At 41.6% G+C, this 25,650-nt stretch overlaps 1 protein-coding gene across 3 annotated transcripts in view; it reads left to right on the top strand.

Moving 5' to 3' along the window:
* The window catches only part of tmem266 (transmembrane protein 266), a 505,213-nt gene that overhangs the window by 311,547 nt on the left and 168,016 nt on the right, over window positions 1-25,650 (top strand). For all 3 annotated transcript variants that reach the window (XM_039773428.1, XM_039773427.1, XM_039773429.1), the window contains exon 5: window positions 6,875-6,948. In XM_039773428.1, the coding sequence (XP_039629362.1) occupies window positions 6,875-6,948 (74 nt within the window). The remainder of the gene's footprint in view (window positions 1-6,874; window positions 6,949-25,650) is intronic.

Raw genomic sequence — 25,650 nt, 5'->3', positions numbered from 1 at the left:
TTGGTGAATGTGAAATCCAAAAACACTGCAGGCAAAATATACGTGTCTACAATAATCTTTTTGCGTTAGCATCATTCAATGCACAAAACGTTGATTTACACAATAATGGACCATACCCGCTATGATATTCTGTGTTCCCACAACAATTAAAGCTACTGCAAGTTTCATTTCAAAGAAACCACAGTTCAGTCAGGTGTATCTTTATTATCTCATGAGAAGCGATGCAACATAGAATCAAAAGAGTTCAACGATCTGACGTAAAAGTAATTCTACAGCCAATAATGGATACAAATCCATACGTCCAAAAGTATTGCACTTTACACAAAATTTATCAGAAAAACACAGACAAAGAAATTTTCTTGGATTTCTATATGAATCCGAAAGATCACAGTTGCATTTATAATAAACCCACATGTGACAAATTGTCCACATTAATTATTTTGAAAGACGGAGATATCAAAGACAGAGTAGGTATTCGTATATATCCAAAGGCAAAGCATGATTCGTCATTTCTGTCAAATACATCGCCAAATGCCGACCCTTTACTCTTTCCTTTGCTTTTCTCAGATGGCGAAACAGGATGGTCGTACAATATGAAACAAAGGCATTCAGAAAAACGAATAACACCCACACAATATTTCGGGTCAAAATTAGCAATACATTACCATGTATTTAATCCACGTCTATCACAACATTACATGCGTATGTAAAAGTTGCAGCTAATCGTCTCTTCTTTATTAAATCGAATCAAGCTGAACTTAGAACGGAACATATGCAAGGTCTTATTGATCATGTTCAAAATTCAAATATAAATAGTTCACACAAATTAAAAATAGGTAAAGCAGTAATATTACCATCATCATATCAAGCTAGTCCAAGAGCATTGCAACAGTTATATCATGATGCAATGGCAATATCCAGAACTATCGGTTGGCCACATTTATTTCTTACAATGACCTGCAATCCACAATGGCCAGAAATCTGCAGCTTCTTGACAGCAATGCCACTGGCTACATCAGCTCTGGATATTCTCACTTTCGTAGGTAGATTGTTTTATCAGAAAGTCTTTTTTATTGAATGATGCAATTCATATTAAAACATTTACGGTTTCCAATGAGAATAGATTTTGCAATGACAAGTAACAATTCACAAGGATAAACATTTGAAACATTTGAAAAAGTCTGTTTATTTGTAACAGACAAAGAAAGGATATTCACTCACGGCCAGTTATATGTTGTATTATCATGCTGCAAGACCAAACAAGGAATCAAAATTCAATGCGATCTTGAAGTAAAGTTAATTCCAAATATTCTTTTTTACTGAAGTTTTAAAATAAAAAGTGAACATAATGCATATGTAACAATTCCCATGAAAAAAAAAAAACACTTTAAATTGTATTTCCACAGGACTAACACGGGGGTTGGCGAGTGAAGTGAGCAGGGGGCAGAGCCCCCTAGTATATATAAAACTTCAAACCAGTGAACTAATAATAAAAAATGTATATCTTTCTGATGGTAGAGAAAGTGCTAAGGATCTGCACAGATACAGTAGACTGGATTACGCTGGCACATGTTTTTGTTTCTGAGGTATCGTATCTGTGCAGATCCATTGCATTTCATTATTGAAAATAGTAATAAAATGTTCTGTTTTTATTTCACAGGGTTTTGAGGTCATGTGTTTTCTGACTCTGGAAGGATGGGGAGAGGGGTAGAGATCCTTAAATTGAGTCAGTGCGAGACTCAATTTTGGTTTATGTTGCACTGTACGAGCACTTCCTGGTTAGAGGTTTGGGGTGCCGGTAGATAATATGTCCATGTCGGTGTAAACATGTTGTGTTTCTGTCACAATTCCCCCTGTCCGGCTAGAGTTCAAATGGCTCTTTTATGTCTTTTTCATATTGTACAATGATGATAAGTTAGATTCTTTATGTTTAAGTATCTTTTTCTATGTACAGTCGACCCTTGACATACAACCGGCCTGACATGTGAACAACTTGATTTACGACCAAAATTTTTGTTTTGATTTACAACCAACATCTTGCGTTACGACCCGAATGCGGTCACATGTATCCGCTTGTGCGATTGTAAACAAACAGCCAAGAGCGTTCGTAAGTGTCAGTCGGAGCCCAGATACATGTGTTTGTGGACGTAATTACGGTCAGTGCAGTGATTTATCTATATATATAATTCACTAAGACCATGGCAAGCAAGACGCATAATTGCTAAGGAAGGAAGAGAAGGTAACAAAGGTAAAGAAAGCGATTGTTAAGGGATGTTAGCTAGCGGGCTGGCGCGGCACATGATGATGTCATCAGGCTGAGTCAGCACTGGCAGCAGTTCACAACATGGCCAGCTTTGAACTGAATTCTCGACTACTGTCATTATTAACTTGATAAACAGCAATCACAATCGAAACGAAGAATGAAATTGTGCGGAAATATGAGAGTGGCGTTCATGACCGATCTCGCTAATATGTACAGCATGTCGAAATTCACCATCTCGACAATTTTACAAAGAAAAGATTTGCATAAGGATGCTCCTTCTAAACAATAACCACCTTCCTCCACCTCCTCCCTTCCTGCAGCCCAAAGATGTCAAATTAAATGGTGAGTACAGTATGAAATTGTTGTTTCTGGTAGGCTAGGCACTTTTTATAACTTTTTGGTTAGTACATTAGAAAAATTATTGGTGTTTTGGTAAATTATGCGCATTATACAATGCTTTTTTATTATGAAAAGGTTAAGTAAGTGTTGCTGTGGGAGGTTTGGAGCGCATTATGGGTATTTCCATTATTTCTTATGGGAAAAATAGTCTTGACTTACAACCAACTTAAGTTACAACCAGCCCTCGTGAAGGAATTTAGTTCGTAAGTCAAGGGTCCACTGTATTATGTGTTTTGTGGGTGGTCTCCCAAGGAGTGTAACCACCTGCCCCTCAGTGTCTAGGGACCACCATCAGCTCTATAAATGTTGATGAAAGGCTACAGTCCTTTATGGTTCATTGAATGTGTTGATATTAGTCAGTTTTATTATTATGTGCTTTGTAAATTTACTGGATATTCAGTAAACAAGGTCAATGGCAAGCACAGCATATTCACTGTGAAAAATACTTTGGTAAATTTCATCAATCAACACCAAAACTAAGTATCTTCATTATTATTACTCTTGCCTAACAATCTATTTGTATTATCTCACTTAATTTTCACTAAAATAACTTTTGCACAGCTAGTGGCAAGTGTTTCTGAGAGCATAAAGCTGCACCATTAAATTAAGAAGCAATCATAGCACAAATGGCCAAAGAGTTGGAGTAGTAAGTTTATGTTTGAAACTAATTTATAGATGACCTGATATCTGAAGTTAACCTGAATAGTGTATATAGGGAGAAGAATTGGGGGAGATGGAAGGAGTCGAAGGTATCTTATCTCTCTATATGCATTACATAGGATATGGTTCAGTTCACTGACAAAATCAAACATCAATATCTGTAGAATGCACTTCTTGCTTCAGATCTATTACATTTCATTACAGGTAATAATGTGATGTACATCTTAAAGAACGTAATGTTCTTGTGTTAAATGGAGAGTTAAAGGAATGGAAAGGTTGAAAAGACTAGAAGAAATCACAGAAAAGACAAAACCTTAAATGACAAAAAGACAAAAATAGAGCATATTGTCAAAAAACAAACCAAAAGTTTTGGCACTCTAATAATCATTCCCCTATTTAACTAATTATTTCATGACTTAACTAACGATTTCATGATGTTATTCTTCAACTTGACCAAACTGAGTACCTTACTACTATCTTAAACACTGACTGTGCGTCAGTGAGGGTGTAGGAATGGCCATGAAGCAAAACTCTGTGACCAGCTGTATACTATATGTAACTATATGTATGAAAGAACACCCCCAAAACGGTGAGCAAAAGAAATTACAAAGAAAAAAAAAGATTAAAGATGTCAAATATATAGCATTATACATTAAGGACAGTAATAAATAAGCAAAAAAATGTCCATGGCTAAATCAAACATATTAAAAAATCCACAAGATTAATACCTATTTGATTCTGAAGTTTTAAAATTTCTGATTACATATTTGAATTTTGTTTCTGTTACGTGCAAATTAACTTTGTACTGCTTCAGGTTTATCACTGGACTTTAATTACTTACATTTCAATAACAACTAGAATAACTGGGGTGTTCTAAAACTTTTGGCTAGTACTCCATTTTTCCACATTTTTCCAAAATTTAGGAAGTTCGAATTTAGTGAATAACCTGAAATGGTATAAAATTAAGTGGTAAAATGTAAATTAAAAAAATCTCAGGTTGTCAAAAACTGAAATGTAATGTATATTTTAGAGGTCTGGGTAAGTAATGTGTTAACAACTTACAGATTTTCTGCGGCAATGAAAGTTCATTAAACCTTGAAAGTTAATGCAAACAATTCCAACAGTTACCCTAACTTTCAGTGATTACTTACAAACCTTTCATCTATATAAAAGCAGTGTTGGAACAAACTGCTTCTACACCCTTAGAAACCATTATTGGCTCGATATTGCACTGTATATTTGTAACATAATATTTAACAATTAACACAGGAAGACAGGCCATTTTTACCTTTAAAAGTGCAGATCTTTCCTGTAAAGAAATTGCAAAGAATGGTGTCAGTGAGGAGTATCTGACACCATCTAAAGAAACTTGGAAGCTATGGCAGGAGCAAGTGTGGCAGACAGAAAGCCACAAGAGAACCTGAACACAAGTTTCTGAGAGTCAACAGCTTGTATGACAGATGCCTTACAGCCTTTCTCCCTACATTCTTTAAAGATCAAGATATGGTTTATTCAAATGTTTCTAAGAACAAAATTGCAAACACATATTTCCCTTCATTTTGGAGTCCAAATTTCTAGGATTAAAGTGATCTTTGTATTGTCTTGGCTTTCTGGACACATGTCTTCTCTCAGGAAGGTTTTCCACTATCTAACAATTAAAAAAAACAGCCCCTACTGTGGGCAGTTGTAGCAGACTCCCTAAACGTATATGTTATGACCCTTTTTACAATAGAAGCACCTAATGGTAGATGGTGTTCCTTTTCAGCATTGCAGGGAGTTATCTGATCTTCTGGCTTCAACTTTCATCCTTGAGGTCATATGACTGAAAGGAGTTGGGATCTTGTAATTGTTTCTGACCTCACTGGTCAATCTCTGGTTGGCTCCAGAAATGAGAAAAATGTGCTTCAAGGTATGTGAAGTTAGTCCCTCTTAGCTCCGATGTCATGAGGAGGAGAAGCAAACTGTGACAACATTAATAATAAACTTTTGAAATAAAACAGACACTTAGCTGAACAGATTTACTAAGAGACTGTCCACTACTACTAATACTTAGTGAAAAACAAATTATAATAAATGTGTTGATCAGCAAAATTTGTCAAAATGTTTTACATAGTGATAACCCTACTTTGCCAAATATTTTCCTGAAAATACAATGGACAGCTTACACAAACTTTGTGTTCCAACCACCCTGTGATACTTTACAAGGCCAATGTTAAATGGGACAGCACCTGAATATATACTGTAACTCTGATCCTAGTAGTGGATCAACCTTTATAACACAAGAAATTCTTCTTCCAGGATAGATTTAATAAGAACTGTGTTGCTGTTATGCTAAAAATAAGAAAAATTGCAAATATATTTAAACACAAAATTTGCATACTGAAGAAAACTGGAAACATGTTGGTGTATTCATGTCTTAATGTGGCTTCTTTTTGTATGGGCTTGTATTTGACCTGTGTGTGACAGGTGAATAGAGTGCTTTGTAGCTGATGCACACAGGAAGGAGTTAAGAATCCATATGCTTTAGTGTTGTGCATATTTAGTAGCAGTGGCAGTGAGCAAGCAACAGTGTCATGGTAAGGAAAACTACTTATACTTTACATTTTCAAGAGGGTTGAATACTTGCTATGGAACCTATGGGGGCCAAGCTTCTATAAATTTATGTTTCCTGTTCCTGTTGCCATCTTGTTACCATTGTCTGCAAGAAATTTTACTGCTGTAATATTTAGTCCTATTCATTTTAACTAACAGTGGCACAATGGCAGAGTGGTTAGCATGGCTGCCTTACAGCTCTGGTCACTATTTGGCCACAATGATCAGTTCAGTATGGTTGCCAGACAATTCCCTAGCCCTAATGGACACTCAAAAGACCATTACATCACTATAATCCACTCACAACTAGTTCAGTCTCTCCTTCCTTATTGACATAAATGTATTTCACTGAGTGTAGGGAAGTTTCTAAAAATTTCCAAGATTACACCGAACTTGAAGATTCAGCATGGTTCACTGATCACTACTTATGAAGAGTGCTGCCTTCTGTGAATCATTTCAAATGCTTGTGCTCACTCTGTGGGACTACCAAAATAATTCTATTGTGCACTTGTGATCTGAGAGTCACTTTGGATAACATGTTAAGCAAAATAAATAGGTGACATATAATTGAAAAGTTGATTTTCCTTTGAGACACACCATGTAAGGTATCTTTACAGTATTTAGTATATCATGTGTACTGTTAGATTGCTTCGACAGATGCTGGATGGCCAGGTTTCATGTTTCTGCCAGGCACGTTGTTTATGTAACCCTGGCCATTTTATAAACTATAACTTGTGTCAGCCTAAAATTTTCCAATGCACTTCCTCTTTCTTTGTCACTAGGTCTTTGATATCTGCTCATTTTCTGTTAAACTGACTGTTTTTATTGTTCAGTGATTTTGTGTGCAGCACTCTGATCAAGACAGGAAGTTGTATTAAAGAGTTGTATTTGCCCTGTATTAAAGTGTCATTGCAGTTCTTCTTGTTTTACATGATTTCTGTTTGTTCTCTGTTTTTGCAGTTACCAATGCATTCCAGTTTGCAAGTATTGTTCATTGGATTAGCCTAGTTATCCTATCAGTATTTTTCACAGAGGTAAGCATTATTAGATTATCATTCAGCTATTTTCATTAAAAAGCCATAAAAAAACAGAACCTCTTCATGGCTAACTAAGCAAAACTACCTTAATGTTTCTCTGATTCCTCATAATGCATATAACTCTACTGAACTGAAAAACAGGCGGCACCTTTCACTCCCATGTTTTATATGTCTGAAAAAAATGTATATGTGCCTTTTGTATTCCAAATGAATGAAGTTACTGTTGTCTCCAGTTTTCTCAAATAAAGATTTGTTAATATAAATTGTAATCATTATAATAAATTATAACAACAAGCTTAGAGATTATATTAATTTATTAATTCTCCCAGCAATTAAGATATAGACATTTTAGAAGTTATATATGTGTGTGTGTATATATATATATATATATATATATATATATATATATATATATATATATATATATATATATATATATATATATATATATTGTCACGCGCGCAGTAGGAGGTCATGGATTGATTCGACAGCACCTGGGAAACCACTGCGCCAGGGAATGGTGGGGTATTAACTTTCTCCCTCTGCTTCCTCATAGGAAAAAGACCGTCCTGCACCATAGGCATGGATGACCGCAGTGCGATACTTCCGCCCTTCCTCCGCCATCTTGCCCTGGCGTCATCCTTCCCATCCTCCCTTGCGGTCCTTCCCGACATTCCTCCACTTCCGGCTCCTCCCCAATAAAATGGCGGCGCCAGGAGTCGGCGTCGCGATATGAACTGTTTGTTTATGATTTTGACCTGTTTTTTGTCTGTACAATATACGGGGCGGAAAACCCCAACCCTTGCTACTGTCTCTCTCGGTCCTTTACAAGTGGCGAGTCGGCAGGATACAGAGATCCCGGAATGACGGAGGGACAGGACCTGAACACCGTGCTGCAGGGAATGAGCGCCCAGCTCCAGGCCCTGCAGCAAGCGCAAGCCGCTACCAACCGGGAGCTGGAGGCCACGAGGCCAGGTTAGTGGAAGCCCAGGCGAGACCAGACCCGCCCAGGCAGCCGCCTCATCCTATGGTACCGATGGGCCCTTCGGAGGCGTCGATGCCTACCTGGGCATGTTTGAGAGGGCGGCCACCCGAGCGAGTGGCAGCGGTCAGTGGGCGTCCATCTTGGCGCCATACCTAAAGGACCAGCTGCGGGCCTATTATGACCTCCCTGAGGAGGAGGCGCTAATTACGACCTCCTCAAGCCCGAAATATTGGCCCGCTACGGCATTAGCCGGGCCAGCAGGCGGCGAATGGCGGAACTGGGTCTTTGACCCGAAAAGCCGCTTCGCGCCCAGGCGTTGAGTTCTGGGGCAAGATGGGCGCTGGCTACGGCCAGAGAGCCCGGACGGGCGGAAAGTGGTCGGCGGGTGGCCTGTGAAGGCCTGGTCAATGCAATGCCCAGTTCCCTCGCCCAGCAGGTCGGGGGCACGCCTATCAAACATGTCGGGCCTCCTCGGCGTCCTGGAGCGTCAGTTGGCGGTCCTCCGACTTGGGGGTCAGAAAAGCCTGCTCGCGGGAACCGGCAGGGACGGGCGGCCACCCCGAGCCCCTCGGCGCTGCAGAAGCGCCAGCCAGAGCCAAAGAGAGGCGGGTCCGCCGCGCTGTTTCAAGTGTGGCGAGACCGGCCACCTGCTGCCAAACTGCCCCATCACATCGCCCGGAGCCTATGGACTGCAGCTGGACATCAGCGGAGAGGTATTGTACCCGCCGCATCCCTTGGCGAGTCGAATCGGGAGTGGTGTTGCTAAATGGGCACGCCGTGGTGGCTTTGTTTGATTCCGGCAGCAACATTACCATTGTTGCTCGCCGTTTCGTCTTACCGCAACAGTGGTTAAAGCAGCATTTGTTGGTTACCTGTGTACATGGGGGGACTAGGTCATATCGTTCCGCTCACTGCTATCTTACCTGGAAGGGGAACCAATCAAATGGCGGTCGCTGTGTTACCTGACCCCCTTCCCAGTGATCCTGGGACAAGACTGGTCTAAAAGAATCAGCGGTAAGCCATTAGCGCTCCGGGGCCTCGTTGGATCTTGTCATGAGGGGAAAAGGCACCCTCCGCGGCCTCCACGCCGTGCACAAGGGCAGGCCCTATGGGCTGGTGTCTCGGGGACCTTTCGTGGCTACGGACCTTGACCGGAAGATTCCGCGGAGAAGGGACTAGCCAGGGAACTCTCCCGGGCCCAGGCCCCAAGACCCTCTCGGCGCCTGGACCATCAATTTCGGTCCACGCCGGCCTCCTTTAAGAGGGAGCAGTGGAATGATGACTCCCTGCGCTTTGCCGAACGCGATTGTTCTGCCTAACAGCTCGACAGCGGACGGATCCACACCGCGGGAACCCTTCTTTGTCCTTGAAAATGATCTGTTGTACCGGTGGCTACCCATGAGGCGAGGTCGAAGTTGTTGCTAATTCAGCGTACCTTCCGGCGGGAGATATGCGAGTTGGCACATGCTCACCTCCTAGGCCCACCTCGGGGCGAAAAACACTGGAAGGATTAAGCTCGCTTTTACTGGCCTGGGATCAATGAGGAGGTCCGGCGGTTCTGTCAATCCTGTCAGTGCCAGACCCGCCAGATTCCTAGGAGGGACCGTGCTCCTCTAGTCCCTATTCCCCTCGTGGACATCCCCTTTGAAAGGATAGGGGTCGATTTGGTGGGACCCTGGAGCCCTCAACCCGTGGCCACAAGTATATCCTAGTCATGGTGGACTATGCCACCCGGTACCCAGAGGCGGTTCCCCTGCGCTCCGCTAATACTAAAAGCATCGCGGGAACTGGTTAACTTGTTTTCCGCGTGGGCATACCCAAGGAGGTCCTCACGGACCAGGGCCCTTCACTTCGATACGTTCAAGGAGGTGGCCAAATTACTGCAGATAAAGCACCTGAAAGCGTCAGTCTATCACCCGCAAACTGGCGGGTTGGTGAGCGATTTAATCAGGCGCTTAAGCAGATGCTCCGCAAGGTAGTCAGCGCGGCGGCAGGAACTGGGACCAGCTCCTCCCGCTCGTGCTTTTGCCTACCGGGAGGTACCCCAGGCCTCTACGGCTTCTCCCCTTTTGAATTACTATACGGGCGACAACCCGGGGAATCCTCGACATCCTAAAGAAGGCTGGGAGGCGAGGCTCTTCCCTCCTCTAATATTTTGATGCGTGAGCGCAACTGCGCGACCGACTCACAAAGATCAGGCCCCTCCTAAAAGAGCACGTGACTCGTGCGCAAGCAGCGCAGGCCGGTGTTACAACCGCAACTCCGTCCTCAGGGAGTTCCGCCCGGGGACGAGTTATGGTGCTCGTCCCACCTCCCACTCGAAGCTGCTCGCTCACTGGCAAGGGCCTTACGAGGTTAAGGAGAGAAAGGACTCGTCGACTATTTGGTAAAACAGCCCAACGTCGACCGAAAGTGAGAGGATCTATCATGTCAACCTGTTAAAGCCCTGGAGATAGAGAGGAGCTTCCCAGCTCCGTAGGTCACTCTCCCTTTTACAAGCACAACTGCCCTTAACCTCGGCGAAGAGCTGACCCCCAAGCAGCGGCAGGAGTTAGCCCAAACACTCCGAGCCATCCCGAGGTAGTGGCGAGTCACCCGGCGGACGCGCTGATTGAGCCGCGATATAGTCACGGAGCCGGGGTAATCGTCCGGGAGAGGCCCTACCGACTCCGGAGGCAAAGCAGCGCAGAGGTCGAACTGGAGGTGAAACGTATGTTGGACATGGACATAATTGAAGAGAGCCATAGTCCCTGGTCCAGCCCTATTGTCCTCGTCTCCAAGCCAGGCGGCTCCTGGAGGTTCTGTAATGACTTTAGGCGTCTGAATCAGATCTCCAAGTTCGATGCCTACCCCATGCCCGCATTGGCGACCTCCTTGGCGGCTGGAGTGCGGCTCGATATCTGACTACCCTTGACATGACAAAAGGGTATTGGCAAATTCCTTTAACGGCATCCGCAAAGGAGAAAACGGCCTTTAGCACCCCTAGCGGGCACTGGCAGTACAAGGTCCTCCCATTTGGGCTGCACGGGGCCCCGGCGACCTTCCAACGTCTGGTAGATAGAGTGCTGAAGCCCACCAGTCCTATAGCGCCGCCTACCTGGATGGCGTTGTCATCTATTCCGGCACCTGGGAGGAGCATCTACTGCAGGTCGCAGCTGTCCTCCGAACACTGGCTAAAGCCGCCTCCGCATAAACCCCGGAAGTGTTTTTGGATTAAAGGAGGCCAAATATTTAGGCTACCTCGTGGGACAAGGACAGGTGCGCCACAGAGCTCCAAAGTGAAAGACATCTTAGAATGGCCCGTCCGAGTACCAAGAAACAGGTGCAGGCTTTCTTGGGGCTTGCGGGTTACTACCGCCGGTTTGTTCCCGTTTCTCGAAGAGCAGCACCCTTGACTGACCTGACAAAAGGCTCCCTATACGTGGTGTGGACCGACAAAGCAGAACAGCGTTCAGTGACCTAAAGAAGGCCCTAACGTCGGCACCTGTGTTACGGACGCCCGATTTTGGGCTCCGTTTATTCTCCAGACCGGCGCGGACACAGGCCTGGGTGCCGTGCTGAGCCAAAGCGTCGATGGTGTCGAGCACCCTGTGATGTACCTTAGCGGAAACTGATGGACCGGGACCGGTGCACGCGGCAGTGGAGAGGGAGGCCTTGGCCATTAAGTGGGCAGTGACCCACCTCCGGTACTACCTGCTGGGTCGCGAGTTCGCTCTGGTGACTGATCACGCTGCACTTCAGTGGATGTCCCTGCACAAAGAGTCGAATCCGCGGGTCACCAGGTGGTTCCTGGACTTACAGCCGTATAAGTTCACTGTCACTTATCGGCGGGGCACCCTTCAGGCCAATGCCGATGCCCTCTCTCGTATTCCACGACCTCTCGGTTAGGTCCGCCCGACCTGGCGGTCCTGGGCTAAGGGGGATCGTGTCACGCCGAGTAGGAGGCGGATTGATTCGACAGCACCTGGGAAACCACTCGCGCCAGGGAATGGTGGGGTATTAACTTTCTCCCTCTGCTTCCTCATAGGAAAAAGACCGTCCTGCACCATAGGCATGGATGACCGCAGTCGCGATACTTCCGCCCTTCCTCCGCCATCTTGCCCTGGCGTCATCCTTCCCATCCTCCCTTGCGGTCCTTCCCGACATTCCTCCACTTCCGGCTCCTCCCCAATAAAATGGCCGCGACGCCAGGAGTCGGCGTCGCGCATTATGAACTGTTTAGTTTATGATTTTGACCTGTTTTTTTGTCTGTACAATATACGGGGCCGGAAAAACCCCAACCCTTGCTACTGTCTCTCTCGGTCCTTTACAATATATATATATATATATATATATACAATTATTTTTTTTTACATGTAATGTAGGTTTTCAAAATGGTTGTATAAGTAAGTTCCCTAGGAATGTGAATTGCTGTGAGAGAGTTTAAACACAAATAATCAGAATGATGCTGATATGAAAGGAAATATTGATGTTATTAAAATTAATGTTGAATGGTAAAATTTTTTAACTGTTCCAATACATTTAGTAAATGTGGAAGTGACTATGGATAGGTAGTGCATGTGGTTCCTTTATAGTCCAAAAAGTGTCAGGGAATCAGATTATTTACACAATTAGATAGCAAGGGGTTCAATGGCAATGGCAAATAAACCAATGATAAAGGACCATAGACATAATATAAGATGCAAAGTGAACAATGGTATCAACAAGATAAAAAATAATATCAAACATCCATCCATCCATTATCCAACCTACTATATCCTAAATACAGGGTCACAGGGGTCTGCTGGCACCAATCCCAGCCAACACAGGGCGCAAGGCAGGAAACAAACCCCGGGCAGGGCGCCAGGCCACTGCAGGGCGTACACACACACCAAGCAAATACTAGAGACAATTTTAGAATCGCCAATGCACCTAACCTGCATGTCTGTGGACTGTAGGAGGAAAGCGGAGTACCTGGAGGAAACCCATGCAGACACGAGGAGAACATGCAAACTCCACGCAGGGAGGACCTGGGAAGAGAACCCGGGTCCTAACTGCGAGGCAGCAGCGCTACGACTGCGCCACCCCAATATCAAACAAATGCACAAAAATAGATTAAAACAAAACAAGGTTAAAACATTTCAAAAATCTAGAGGTGTTACAAAATGAACAGAGACCATAAGACCCTGAAGTTGTGATATTTCTACAGTATTTTGTTTTAGAATTTTTTCATTAGAACATCCTTAAAGTGAATTATAAGTTAAATATTTTATAATATTCCTTAAATATATGGCTAATCTCTCTGTGTTTATTACATTTGATTGTTGATTTCTGTGGTAGAGGTCTGAAAGTCTCTTATGTATTTGATGAACTAGCAAATCTGTTTGTATAACTCATCATTTGGGCAGTTGTCTATAATTCATTATCAGTTTTAGAGATGTAGTAAGTTCTGTGCCTCTACTGGAGTTAATGTGTGCGGCCAACACAAGAAAATATTAGTCCCCTCATATGCCCTAGATGTCTCTGAAGAAATCTGCTACAACTCTACAGGAAGCCAGAGCCGAAGCCAACCTGTCCCATGCTATAAGGAGAGCTAAGTGGGCATACGCGCAGAAGATCAACAAACAATTCAGCAGCACCAGAGACACACGTCGTATGTGGCAGGTCGTTCAGACAATTACAAACTACAAGCCCAAACCACACAGCAGCGATGGTGATGCTGCCCTTCCGGATGAGCTGAACAACTTCTTTGCACGGTTTGAGGCGCAGAACAAAGAACCTGCGAGAAAAGCAACACCTGCCTCCACTGACCAAGCACTCTGTCTCTCCATAACAGATGTGAGGAGGACTCTATCCAGAGTCAATCCACGCAAGGCTGCAAGACCTGACAACATACCTGGTCATGTGCTCAAAGAATGTGCCAGTCACCCTCTGCAATTGGATCCTGAAATTCTTGACAGAGAGGCCCCAGTCAGTTTGGATGGACTACAACACTTCCAGCATCACCACACTGAGCACTGGAGCACCACAGGGCTGTGTGCTTAGTCCACTGCTGTTCACCCTGCTAACTCACGACTGCACCGCCACACACAACACCAATCACATCATCAAGTCTGCGGATGATACAACGGTGCTGGCACTGATAAGCAGGGATGATGATAGAGCATACAGAGATGAGGTGGAACGGCTGGCTGCATGGTGTGAAGACAACAATCTATCTCTCAAGACAAAAGAGATAATTGTGGACTTCAGAAAATCATGTCCTGCCCACATCCCAGTCAGCATCAACGGTTTAGATGTGGAGATTGTTAGGAGTACCAAGTTCCTTGGTGTGCACATAACTGAGGAACTTACGTGGACACATAACACCTCATCACTAATCAAGAAAGCCCAGCAGAGACTACATTTCCTGAGGCGGCTGAAGCGAGAACGTCTTCCCCCTTCCATCCTTGCCATGTTCTACAGAGGCACCATTGAGAGTGTTCTGACCAGCTGCATCACTGTCTGGTATGGCAACTGCAACATATTCGACCGCAAGCACCTGCAAAGGATAGTGAAGACAGCAGAGAACATTATTGGAGTGCCTCTCCCTTCACTACAGAACATATTTTACAAACGCAGTGTCCGCAAGGTCTGCAGCATTGTGCAGGATCCCTTACACCTCTCACATGGACTTTTCACACTTCTGCCATCCAAGAGAAGATATTGCAGCATCAAAGCCAAATCTGCCAGGCTGCAGGAGAGTTTTTACGCCCAAGCTGTTAGATTCCTTAACACCAGGCTGCCCCCTGGGACCTTCCACACAGTCTCAACCACCTCTAAAAACAGAACTTTTATACATGAAAAACCATTGTCCTGCAAAGATGAGTGTGCATGTAGAAAAGAACTGAAAATCTCATACTGACCTTTAAGGATTTTGTAACTCTTTATCCTTCTGCTGTGAAACATTCTGACCTGTCATTGTTTACACATGTCTTAAACAACTATTATCATACACTGATAATTTCTATATCTATTATTTATTATTTATTTATTATATTACATATCTTACAGATTAATATTGCTGCTACTTCTTTGTCCTATCTTTGTGCAGTGTATTGTCTTGTTTGTGTTTTAATCTTTAAATTTTAAATTTTAATTCTATTTTTAATTTATTATTTGCATGTCATGTTATTACACTGTGGACCCTGAGCTTCACAATTTTGTCTATCTGTATACTTGTATATGGTTGAGATGACAATAAAGTTCACTTTGAAAAACACACACTCCACTAAACAAACACATTCCAAACAGGTGTTTTAATGCACTATTTGTTCCAAAATGTTCAGAGTGCAGAGATATCTCAACACGCCTTTAAAAACACACTCCACTGACTTAAAAACTCATTCCAATTCCTTTCAGTGTCAACAATGCACTAAATCGTTCAACACATTTCTTTTCGACAAACATACGAAAACACATCAGTTTTCATCAGCTGTGGGTATGTGCACACGGAGTACACACCCACGTCCTAGCCACATTAATGTGACGTCACCTGCCCACTCTCCTGTTCCTGAAAAACATTTAAAGACGCATTTCACACCGGAATTTCAGTGCAACATTTGCTCAAAAACCTTCACGCTCAAAAAACATCTCAAAGCCCATTTAAACAAACACTCCACTGAACAAACACATTCCACACGGGACTTTCAATGCACCATTTCTTGCAAAAGCTTCCTACTGCACAGGTATCTCAACACACATTTAAAAAACCACACCACTGAAAGAATGATGCAATGTGAACATTGCCAGCAATGCTTCAAAACACCTCACGTTCTCAAGAAACACTTCCTAACTCATTCCAATCACACCTTCACTTGCACATTTTGTAATGAGGACTTCACAGGTGAGATTGATCTCCTCAACCATGTACAAATCCATTCAACACAAACATTTATATGCAAAATTTGCGACAAACACTTTCACGCACACAGATATCTTTCAACCATCTGGACAAGGACCATATGCTTTCAGAATCCACGGTCAAATTTATCACCAAATCTCTCCTTTATATACCAATCCTGACACATCACCACGATGCGGTCAGCTATATATCTTCGATTCTGCTGAGGCTATCACTCATCGTTTGCACTCCAGAGCTCCATCTTTTCAATCACTTACAACTGTATCCTCAAACCCACCCCATTTGGGTAACTGTGTCTTTCTGGAAGTATTCAGCCATAAATAAATAATTATGCGGCATATGTTACGCCATGGGTTGGCTAGTTTTCTATATTTCTGCATAAATATGACCTAAAACATCATCAGATTTTCACTCAAGTCCTAAAAGCAGATAAAGAGAAACCAGTTAAACAAATCAGACAAAAATATTATACTTGGTCAGTTATTTATTAAGGAAAATGATCGGATATTACATATTTGTGAGTAGCAAAAGTATGTGAACCTTTGCTTTCAGTATCTGGTGTGACCCACCCTTTGCAGCAATAACTGCAACTAAATGTTTCCGGTAACTTTTGATCATTCCTGCACACAGGCTTGGAGGAATTTTAGCCCATTCCTCCGTACAGAACAGCTTCAACTCTGGGATGTTGGTGGGTTTTCTCACATTAACTGCTCGCTTCAGGTCCTTCCACAATATTTCGATTGGTTTAAGGTCAGGATTTTGACTTGGCCATTCCAAAACATAAACTTTATTCTTCTTTAACCATTCTTTGGTGGAATGACTTGTGTGCTTAGGGTCGTTGTCTTGCTGCATGACCCACCTTCTCTTGAGATTCAGTTCATGGACAGATGTTCTGACATTTTCATTTAGAATTCTCTGATATAATTCAAAATTCACTTTTCCATCAATGAAGGCAAGCCATCCTGGCCCAAATGCAGCAAAACAGGCCCAAACCATACCATGCAACCATACTACCACCACCATGTTTCACAGATGGGATAAGGTTCTTATGCTGGAATGCAGTGTTTTCCTTTCTCCAAACATAACGTTTTTCATTTAAACCAAACAGTTCTATTTTGGTCTCATCCGTCCACAAAACATTCTTCCAATAGCCTTCTAGTTTGTCCACGTGATCCTTAGCAAACTGCAGACGAGCAGCAATGTTTTTTTTGGAGAGCAGTGGCTTTCTCCTTGCAACCCTGCCATGCACACCATTGTTGTTCATTGTTCTCCTGATGGTGGACTCATGAACATGAACATTAGCCAATGTGAGAAAGGCTTTCAGTTGCATAGAAGTTACCCTGGGGTCCTTTGTGACCTCGCCGACTATTACACGCCTTGCTCTTGGAGTGATCTTTGTTGGTCGACCATTCCTGGGGAGGGTAACAATGGTCTTGAATTTCCTCCATTTGTACACAATCTGCCTGACTGTGGATTGGTGGAATCCAAACTCTTTAGAGATGGTTTTGTAACCTTTTCCAGCCTGATGAGCATCAACAACTCTTTTTCTGAGGTCCTCAGAAATCTCCTTTGTTTGAGCCATGATACATTTCCACAAACATGTGTTGTGAAGAGCAGACTTTGATAGATCCCTGTTCTTTAAATAACACAGGGTGCCCACTCACACCTGATTGTCATCCTATTGATTGAAAACACCTGACTCCAATTTCACCTTCAAACTAATTGCTAATCCTAGAGGTTCACATACTTTTGCCACTCACAAATATATAATATTCGATCATTTTCCTCAATAAATAAATGACCAAATATAATATTTTTGTCTCATTTGTTTAACTTGTTTCTCTTTATCTACTTTTAGGATTTGAGTGAAAGTCTGATGATGTTTTAGGTCATATTAATGCAGAAATACAGAAAATTCTAAAGGGTTCACAAACTTTCTAGCACAACTGTAAGACTATTACACATCGAGTACACATTCAGGCTTTCTCTGACCATCAAAGGGCTTACAAGAATGCACTTGACCATGACAACCCAAGAGTTTTGTTCTCTATAGTCAAAAATTACTTCAACTTGCATCTGGCCCAGTTACCTCCTCTAACGAAGTCTGTGAAAAATTCTTCCACTTTTTCCACAATAAAATTAATGATCTCAATAATTCAACTAACATAAATCCATATCATATCTTTCCCTGTTTTCTCACTCCATCCAGCTGTTTTTCTAAATTTTTACCTGTCACATCTGCATTTGTTAATTACCTGCTTTGTAAGATAAGGCAGACTACCTGTGTACCTGACCCCATCCCCACCACACTTCTTAAATCCTGCCTTTATGCCATAATCCCAACTTTTACAACGATTATAAATACATCCCCTGACACTGGCTTTGTGCCAGCCACTTTTAACATTGCTTCTGTATCCGAAATGTCATAAAAGTCTGATATGATGCCAACAGTCTTAACAATTTTCAGCCCATCTCTCACTTACCTTTTCTGTCAAAAGTTCTTGAGTGTATTTTAGCCTCCCAACTGACCAATTACTTAACTCCTAATAATTTGATGGAACCTTTTCAGTCTGGTTTCATGGCACGGCACAGCTGAGAAACTACTCTGCTTTGGGTAACTAATAATTTGCTTATGGCAGCAGACTCTGGACAAACCAGCATATTAATTCTGTTAGATCTTAGTGCAGCATTCAACACTGTCAGACATGACGTTCTACTTTCCAGAATGGAGAACATGCTGGGTATCTCTGCCACAGTCATCCAGTGGTTTAAGTCCTATCTGACTGATTTTTTTTTTTTTTTTTTCCTTGTCTAAATTTCATTACTTAAGACAAACACTGTTTTGCTTGTCCCCTTTTCACTTACATTTAGTTTTTCTATTAAGTGTCTTAGCTTTGAGCACACACACACAGTATGGTCCATTGGCTAATTCACTGTTATCCACCACCTTTCCCCACACGTGCTTTTTTTTTTTTTTTTTTTTCACTTCCCTTCCTCCCAATTAATATAATCTTAAAATTCTTTACCTTTGTTTTTTTGAACTCTGTTCTTGTTGATTTTTATCCTCCCTGATCCTCCATTCTTCCTTTATGTCTCTTTCACAGTTCTGTAAAAGTCTTTTAATGGGTACATTTTTATTATGCTGCGGTGGGTTGGCACCCTGCCCAGGATTGGTTCCTGCCTTGTGCCCTGTGTTGGCTGGGATTGGCTCCGGCAGACCCCCGTGACCCTATTCGGATTCAGCGGGTTAGGAAATGGATGGATGGATGGATTTTTATTATGTATCACAGTTTTGTTCCTCTCCCACCACATATTCTCCTTTATTATATTAATTAATTTCCATTTCTCTTTTCCCATTTTTTCATTTAACCCCTTCCCCACTAACCCATACAGTACTCCTTCCTTTGTTATTTCCTCTTTCCCTATTAACCCGTCCCATTTCTGTAATATCCCTTTCCACACCTCTTGTGCCTTTTTACATTGCCAAAAAACATGTACTGCTGTTTCTATCTCACTGCATGTTTCTCTGGGACATACTGGAGATTTTGCAATTCTTCGTTTGTACATAGCTGCGTTTGCCGGTAGCACCTCGTATACTGTTAACCAACCCAAATATTTTTGTTTATTTGTCAATTCTTTAGCAGCAATTTGTTGCCATACTTTCTTTGTCTGTTCTTCTGATAGTGGTCGAATTTTAACTATTATTTCTTACTTTGCAATATATTTTTTCAGATCTCTAATCCTTCCCCATATTTTGGCCTCTCCTTCCTCCCATTTATATTTCCTCAAAAATTTTGTTATTGTTATATAATGTTTAGGCGCCTTAAAGGCAATCGGTTTATTATTTGCAGTTTTCCATAATTTTGTTCTTCTTAATTCTGCTCCCACTAGGTACCTTACCATGTCTGCCATTTTCCTTTTTTATTTAAGGCCATATTAATAACTATTGCTGTATGTTTTAAAATCAGTTCCTGCTCTATTTTTGGAAAGCCTTTTCCCCCTTTCTCTTTTTGTTTTGTTAATATTTTTCTTGCTATTTTTTCACAATTTGATCCCCACAGGAAAACAAAGCACATTCTCATAATTTTTTTTAGAATCCTTCGTGGTGGAAAAAACACTGTGGCTAGATATGCCAATTTTGGTAAAATTATTGCCTTTAATAGCAATATTTTCCCCTCCATAGTCAAACTTCTTAACCTCCAAAATCCTATTTTCTTATTAAACTTTTTTAACATTTCTTTCCATTCTTTCTTTTCTATGTTGTTGTCTCCAAAATTTACACCCAGTATTTTAACCGAATTTGAAATCTTTATCTTCATTTCTGGCTTTTCCTTCCATTTCCCCGACAACACACAGTCACATTTTTTTAGATTTAAGGTTGAACCCGATGCCCTACAAAAGGATTCTGCATGTTCAATATTTGGTTTACACTGCACACGTCTCTTATAATGACGCTTACGTCATCCATATATGCACATATCTTCATCTGTTGTCCTCCGCTTCCTGGGACTTCAACTCCCCGTATATTTTTGTCCATTCTACTCTTATTTATCAGTGGCTCAATGCTTAGTATAAATAAAATTGCCGACAGAGGACAACCTTGTCTTACTCCCCTCCCTACTTTTATTTCCTCTGACAGTTTATTATTTACCTTAATTTTGCAAACAATGCCTGTGTATAAAGTTTTTATCCAATCTAACAAAACCAATGGCATTCCTATTCTCTGAAGAATTTCCCACATATATTTGTGGGCGACTTTATCAAATGCTTTTTCAAGATCAAGATTAATAACCCCAGTATCCATATTTCTTTCTTTCATCCAGAATATACTGAATATACAAAAGACACAAATTTTCTGATGCACTCCTCCCTGGCACCACACATGCTTGTTCTTCTCTAATCACATGTTCAATTTTATCCTTTAAACGATTTGCTAAGACCCTTGCTAAAATTTTATAGTCCTGGCAGAGCAGAGTTATTGGCCTCCAATTTGTAATATTCGCTGTCTCCTCCTTTTTGGGAATAAGAGTTATTATTCCTATCTTCATTGTTTTAGTCATTTCTCTCTCCCTCAGGATTTCTCGAAATAGACAGCATATCTTCTCCAAGTATCTCCCAAAATGTCATATAAAACTCATTTGGTAGCCCATCAATTCCCAGGGTTTTGCCACTGCTACTCATTTTCATGACTTTCTCTATCTGCTGCAACTCTATCTCTCGTTGTAACCCATCTTTTTGTTCTTCTGTAAAAAACTGGTCTATGGTTTGCACAAGTTCTTTAACACCCTGTGTCTATTTCTTTCTCCATATACCTCGTAAAATGTTGTTATTATCTATACTAGTAAAACGCAAAGCCCTCACTGACTGACTGACTCACTCACTGACTCATCACTAATTCTCCAACTTCCCATGTAGGCAGAAAGCTGAAATTTGGCAGGCTTATTCCTTACAGCTTACTTACAAAAGTTAAGCAGGTTTCATTTCGAAATTGTACACGTAACGGTCATAACGGTCGATAACAGTCGACAGCGTCCACCATGTTGAACTTTCTTATTTATGGCCCCATCTTCACGAAATTTGGTAGGCGGCTTCCCTGTGCTAACCAAAACCGATGTACTTACTTATTTGATGGTATGGCGCCACTGTCGGCCGCCATATTGAACTTTCCAAGCCGCCAATTTTCCAACTTCCGTGTAGGTAGAAGGCTGACCCCATCTTCACGAAATTTGGTAGGTGGCTTCTATGCGCTAACCAAAACCGATGTACGTACTTATTTCGGTAGTATGACGCCACTGTCGGCCGCCATGTTGAATTTTCCAAACGTCACTAATTCTACAACTTCCCGTGTAGGTAGAAGGCTGAAATTTGGCAGGCCCATTCCTTACAGTTTACTCACAAAAGTTAAGCAGGTTTCATTTTGAAATTCTACACGTAACGGTCATAACGGTCAACACGTCCGCCATATTGAACTTTCTTATTCATGGCCCCATCTTCACGAAATTTGATAGGCGGCTTCCCTGCGCTAACCAAAACCAATGTACATACTTATTTCGGTGGTATGATGCCACTGTCGGCCGCCATATTGAACTTTCCAACGTCACTAATTCTCCAACTTCCCGTGTAGGTAGAAGGCTGAAATTTGGCAGGCTCATTCCTTACAGCTTACTTACAAAAGTTAAGCAGTTTTCATTTCGAAATTCTACGCGTAATGGTCATAACGGTCAACAACGTCTGCCATGTTGAACTTTCTTATTTATGGCCTGATCTTCTCGAAATTTGGTAGGCGGCTTCCCTGCACTAACCGAAACCAATGTACGTACTTGTTTCGGTGGTATGATGCCACTGTCGGCCGACATATCGAACTTTTCAACAGTCTTTGTTACTTATGGGCCCATCTTCAAAAAATTTGGTACACGGGTTCCCAACGCTAACTGAATCCTACTTATGTACATATATACGTCCATAGCCTGCAGCTCGGTCACCGTGTAAGGTGGCGTTGGGTCCCCCATCCCAACGCCTCCCACATTGTTGGCTGCCTGCCTATATAAGACCGTCCGTCGCTCCGGTCTCTACATTCCCTTCCTTGCTTGGGATTCACATCTCCCTACTGATAACTACAGCCTTTTTGTTTAATCCACGGCTTCTCCGCTGTTTTATTGTTTGTTTATTACAATTATAGTTATTGTATAGGTATTTTAGACTTACTTTACATTGCTCAGGTACCCATTGCCTTTATCATTCCAACCCCCATTACCATGTCTATCAAGGTGATCACTATCGATCAAAGAACTGTCACTTAACGAGTAGTTTCCATGCCCGGAAATGGCACCTACCTTTTCCATTCTCTTTGTTACATATCAGGCTCACTCTTGATATCCGGAGGAACATTGTGTCTTATGTATTGAATGACTGGGACAGGTTCAAGGTGTGGACGGATGACGGTACAGGAAATAATTATACTACACAGCAGCACTATAAGAGTGAAATGCTTAAGCCCTTCACCTATGGATCTGCATGTGAGTTGATGGCTGCCACTGAATTGTTCGGTTGTCGCTTTCAAGTGTACCGAAATGGCCAAATATTTTACACCTTTCGACAACCGCCAATGCCTCTTAAACATCTTAGATTCACAGGTGACGATTTCAGTAGTGGACACTTTAATGTTTATGAATGTTTAAACTCTCAAAAGCTGGATGTGAAGTTATCGATGAAACCGGTTGTATACTTACAACGCTTGACAGATACCGAATGTCTCTTCAACACAAGTCCTACAAATACTGTCGTAATTAAAACAAACCATGAAATTCAAACAGATTATGACAGCAGCAATCCAAGCTGTGGGATTTGAAACAAGATTACTTTTCACATGGCCAACTGTACGTTGCATGCTCAAGAGTAAGCTCAGCGCACAGCTTGGTCATATTACAACCGGAGGGCTGAACTCACAATGTGGTATACAAAGAGATCCTTAACAAATAATTATTGGTATATTTTCCCTCAGTTTAAATAGGTTTAGTTTTCTTCTTAATAAAAATTTTAAGGCAGTACTTTGCCGATGCGATGCGCAGGTATTTTGCTAGTTCTTAATATTTCTTTAGTCCCGTTTTTCACCTTTCCATCTCTGTCTATCAGTTCTTCTATCCGTGTCTTTCTTCTCCTCTCCTCCACCTTATTGAAGAAGAATCAAGAGCATTTCTCTCCTTCCTCTTGCTCTCTGACTCTGCTCTGGAACTTTATCTTTTCTTCTCTGTTCTTATATACTTTCCCCAGTTCTTCTTTTATTGTTCTTATCTCTAATTCTGTCTCTTCATTTATCTCCTCCTTTCTGTACAATTGTTTCAGTTCATATTGTATTGTTTTTTCTCATCTTTTTTCTCCCTACTCTTTTCTTTACCTTTTTTTTTGAAAAAATTCCCTAGTGTTCCTTTTCATCATCTCCCACCACTCTTTTTGGCGTCCACACCAGTCTTTTAGGGTTTCCCACCCCCTATAGCGTTGTTTATATTCTTCCCTAATTTTTCTATCCTCTAGCAGAGTAACATTTAATTTCCAAACAAAGTCCTTTTTTCCTCTTCTGTTCCTTTCTCTATCTCTACCTCTAAACTACAATGATCTGAAAAAAATACTGGTCTTAATCTACAATTCTTTGGCTCATAATTGTTATCGACCAAAATATAGTCTATTCTGGAGGCCTTTCCCTATGTTCCTCTCCAAGTAAAACCTTTCTCTTCTCTTTTTAATTCCCTAAAAACGTCCTTCATGCGACAGTCCTTTATAATTTCTTTTAGTTTTCTAGCAGTTTTGTCTTCTTGTTGCCCTCTTTTATCTATATCACTAGAGCAGTTTAAGTACCCGACCACAATTAAGTTGTTTTCTAAAGCAACTGCTGTTTGCAGTAAATTGAACACTTCCATCCTCTGGACGGGTGTTGTTGGGGCATATACAGTACATTAATTAAGGTGATCGTATTTCCTGTTACTAACAATTTAATTTTTATCAGTCTCCCTTTCACTATTTCATCACATGCATTAATTTCGATTTTGTTTATTCTTAATTAACACCCCTGACTGATAGGCAAGGATTTGTTAGTCTTGGCAACAGCACAGTCAACTCAGTGCCAGTCACACAAGGAGTTCCTCAGAGTTCTGTCGTTGGCTTCTGCTCTTTGGTATCTATATGCTTCCCCTTGGCTATATAATTCATAGCTATGGACTGGGTTATCATTTTTATGCAGATGCCACTCAAACTATATTTCAGTGTTAAAAGTAACACTTCATCAGGTATTTCTCAGCTCCTAACTTGCCGCAGTGAAATTAAAACCTGGCTGGAGTAGAACTCTTTAAAATTAATTTGCAACAAAACTGAACTCCTACAAATTGTCACTAAATAGCAACTTAAGAAAATTAGCTCCTTCTCAGTCACTCTTGACAGAACTTTTTCTAATGCAAGGAATCTTGGTGTCATTTTTGATTCCTCCCTTTCTTATTACACCCACATAAATCACATTAAGAAACTTTGTTACTTTCACCTCCACACCATATCCCCTGTTCGCTCATTCTTCTCATTTTCTACTGTAATGCTGAGAAACTTGTCCTTGCTTTTATCACATCCTGCATTGATAATTGTAACTCCCTCCTAGCAGGTGCCGCTTCAAATCTTATATCACAGCTCTAGTTGATTCAGAACTCTGCTGTTAGAGTCCTAACACGGATCAGCAACAACAATCACATCACGTCCACTCCGCTTTCCCTCCACTGGCTCCCTGTGCTTTACAAAATTGAATATAAATTTCCATTATTAATCTACAAAGCTTTAAATGGCCTTGCACCAGACTACATCAGTGATCCTCGTCATCATTAATGTTCCTCTGATTCTGGTAATCTTGTTGTGCCTCACACTAACCTGCACTCTATGGGTAACAGGGCCTTCAGCTCCATAGCACCCAGACTTTGGAATGACCTTCTGAAATGAATGAGATCAGCTGACTCCAATCATTCTTTTAAAAAAACAACTTAAAATGAATCTGTTCAGGAAGGCCTTTAACTTAACTTGCCATTCTGACTCCTCTCTCAGTCTCCCTCTCTGTTCAGGCATATAATTTGTGTGTGTGTGTGTTATATCACGAACAATGTTATCTGCTAGGCTTTTCTTTTAGTATTGAATTTAGTATGTTTCTCTGGTTTATTGTCTTTTATTTTATTTAACGCTTTGTGTATCCAGTATCTGTCTGTTTTAATGTTCTATTCTGGGAACATTTGTATCCAGTGTTAATTATACCTGCTATTTCTTTCTGAGACTCAGTGAAGCACCTTGAACATGAGAAACGCACTAT

Source organism: Polypterus senegalus, chromosome 12 (assembly GCF_016835505.1).
Source record: "Polypterus senegalus isolate Bchr_013 chromosome 12, ASM1683550v1, whole genome shotgun sequence".
NCBI classification, from domain to species: domain Eukaryota; kingdom Metazoa; phylum Chordata; class Cladistia; order Polypteriformes; family Polypteridae; genus Polypterus; species Polypterus senegalus.
This window is presented reverse-complemented; position numbering and strand designations above follow the sequence as displayed.